The 3,164-nt window shown below is 33.0% G+C and overlaps 1 protein-coding gene across 1 annotated transcript in view; it reads right to left on the bottom strand.

Annotated features, from left to right (window-relative positions):
- Positions 1–2,356, bottom strand: part of LOC110450599 (epidermal growth factor receptor-like) — an 18,687-nt gene extending 16,331 nt beyond the window's left edge. The window contains exon 1 of the mRNA XM_021498210.1: positions 2,277–2,356. Within this exon, the coding sequence (XP_021353885.1) occupies positions 2,277–2,356 (80 nt within the window). The remainder of the gene's footprint in view (positions 1–2,276) is intronic.
- Between the last annotated feature and the right edge of the window lie 808 nt (positions 2,357–3,164).

The following is a 3,164-nucleotide window of genomic DNA, read 5'->3' as shown; positions in this document are numbered from 1 at the left end:
CTATTAACACGTTAGCAAAGACAATAACCAATTAACACGTTAGCAAAGACAATAACCAATTAACACGTTAGCAAAGACAATAAGCTATTAAAACAGGTGGCCGCTGATTGTCTCTATCCTGAGCATAGTATTTATGATTTTGTTAACGTAAAAAATAGGTGTATCACATACTTAAAGTGCGCGCGATGACTTATCATACACTTCTAAATCCCATCCCGAGGAACAAAATGAAGGGTTAAATGAATTCAACGTGGACACTCAATTCATTGTTACACACTCGTAAGTTACCTGTAAACATGTATAATGTATCACATGAATAGCTCTACAGGTGATCGTTGTTAGACAAAATGTACTTTAACGACGTCTTCTTAGCAAGGGCTTATTTTTTCTTCAAAACAACTCTTTTATTATGCCAAGCTATTTACGGTTCCACAAACAATTTGGTTGCCCTAAATTTCAACCCCATGATATGTGTTATATAAATATCCAAATTTAAAATTGGAATTCAGACATTTAATTTGGATATATTGATGTTGTAATTTAGTTATAATTGTAGCTATAGTATCGTAGGCAATAGCAAGGCATCGAAGTGGATGTCATTTTCAAAATGGTTTACCAGCATTATAACATTATCTCTTTTGGAACTTAACGGAACACAACGATATAACATATTATCTTTCATATACCTAAGTTATACGGAGCCTAATGTCTCTTTTGCTAGCCGTGAAGAGGCATACCGACCTTAATTGAAGATGGATTTTACCTTGCGAAACCACTAAAATCGTAGTCAAAATATTCAATAATATGTTGTAGAAATTTGTGAAAAGAAAAATAAAGGCCTTTAGATTGTGTTGTTAATGAGCTACAGGTTATAAACAATGACAAGGAAAAGTGCTGTAATGTTTTAACAATTCCAGCTTTATTTATAGCGACACTTAATATTACAAAAGTACACGTTATATAAAATTAATTTATATGCATAGTCACAGAGCCCTTGGTTTTATATTGATATTATTTATTGGAGTCTTTAATCATGATTTAAGCGGTCTCACAAAGCCATGTTCATGTTTGTTTGAAGCAGATATGTCTCTTCACGGCTAGTAAAAGAACAATTAAGCTCCGCATGACCTAGTTATATAGATGAATATTAAATTATATGCCATTTCGCAGCATTCAACTGTTTCGTAAAAGACAGTGACATGTTAGTGAATTATTTTTATGAAGACATCGGCCTCAGTGCACTGCCACAGACTAAGTTAACTTGGCTATTGACATTTTAATAACTGAAATGCAAGTTTAATATATTCAAATTACATATCTTGATTCCAATATTTGATTGATGTTTTTAAATATCAATTAACAGAGGGATGAATCTTAAACGTCTTTCGTCAAAAGAAATAAAGTAAAGTTCAGAAGTTGCTCTGGTACGAGATTAATAACCATAATACTGGATACAATTATAAATAATGATATCTATATTAGAGCGCTTAATATCAAATAGATCTTAAAACTACTGTTGTTAAGGTGAAACAACTGAAAAACAGTGTATTTCAAAATTATAGTAAAACATACCAGACGACCCGGCAAGGACCAATATAAAAACTTGTATATAGGAAACTTTTATGTCTTAATAATACGAAATACTACAAAACTGACCATGCTGAATGCGTTATCATACTCCTTATAGCTGTGATATATTTTACTGACGTCATAGATAAAACAATATTTAAAAATATGCTTGTTATACTTATATATTTATATTATTTATATAAATTTTTATGTGCAGACATATATTTATATTTTAAATTCTAAAATTGTCTAAATAATACAATCATATCAATGTGAATCTCATAATATTTACATCTTCAAATACTGACGAGATCTTAGAACGTGCGAGACGCCGGGCTCGTGACCGAAGGGTGCTGATTCGAGTCACGGCACGGCACTGTGTTGTATCTTTGAGCAAGATATTTTACTCCGCTTGTTCCAGTCTACTCAGCTGTAAATGAGTACCTGGTTGAGCAGTGCTAGAATTGTTGAATGCTAGATGTTTTCAATAGTGTTGAATTGTACGTGTATTGTTCGTTATTTCTGTAACTCTTCATTTCTGGAGTAAATAAAGGAAATAATAATGATAATAATAACCACGGATAATAATTTGTGAATTGCTTTGAGACGACCTACGAACTAGGTTGTGATAAAGCGGTATATAAGAGTCTCGAATTATTATTATTATTTATAAGATTTTAAACTGTGATAACAATGATATAGCTTACCTTGAAATCAGTAGGACCCAGAGTAGAGACCGCGCCGCTAGTGTATCCAATGTACAGGTTCCGTAAAACACAGGTTTCATGTTTTAATATGTCAAAATCTCCGTATAAATTAGTTGTTTAAGAGTCACACACACATCATCAATAATAGTTTATAATTATACTAAACATAGTCTCTCTGGGTTTGATTGAGGATCAAATCATAGTTCCTTCTTCAGCCAACATTAAGAAAAGTTTAAAGAATTAATCAAAGCGGACCTTTATATCAATGTCTGTGTACATACATGAGACCTGATGGTATCGGTGGGAGGAGATAGGGGCCAGCTACAGATAATATGATAAACGTCGGAGAAAAGAATTTTCTGTAATACTGTATATGATGAATTTATTGACAAACATTCCATTCCAACACATAGATACTAACTGGCGTATCGTACGCTTGGATAAAAATACTATATATAATAGCCGGGATTCTCGGCTATCATCGTGGATGAAACTAATACAACTACGGAGGAAACTCCGGAACACACGTGATTTCTTCGATTACACCATTATATCCGGTCTTACGGCTTAATTATACTTTATCGATTACACGTCTATATGCGGTCTTACGGCTTAATTATACTTTATCGATTACACGTCTATATGCGGTCTTACGGGTTAATTATACTTTATCGATTACACGTCTATACCGGTCTTACGGCTTAATTATACTTTATCGATTACACCACTATATCCGGTCTTACGGCTTAATTATACTTCATCGATTACACCACTATATCCGGTCTTACGGCTTTATTTTACTTTATCGATTACACGTCTATATCCGGTCTTACGGCTTTATTATACTTTATCGATTACACGTCTATATCCGGTCTTACGGCTTAATTA

This window comes from Mizuhopecten yessoensis, unplaced genomic scaffold (assembly GCF_002113885.1).
Source record: "Mizuhopecten yessoensis strain PY_sf001 unplaced genomic scaffold, ASM211388v2 scaffold523, whole genome shotgun sequence".
Taxonomy (NCBI): Eukaryota; Metazoa; Mollusca; class Bivalvia; order Pectinida; family Pectinidae; genus Mizuhopecten; species Mizuhopecten yessoensis.
Note: the sequence above shows the minus strand (reverse complement) of the source record. Positions and strands in the feature narration are given on the sequence as shown.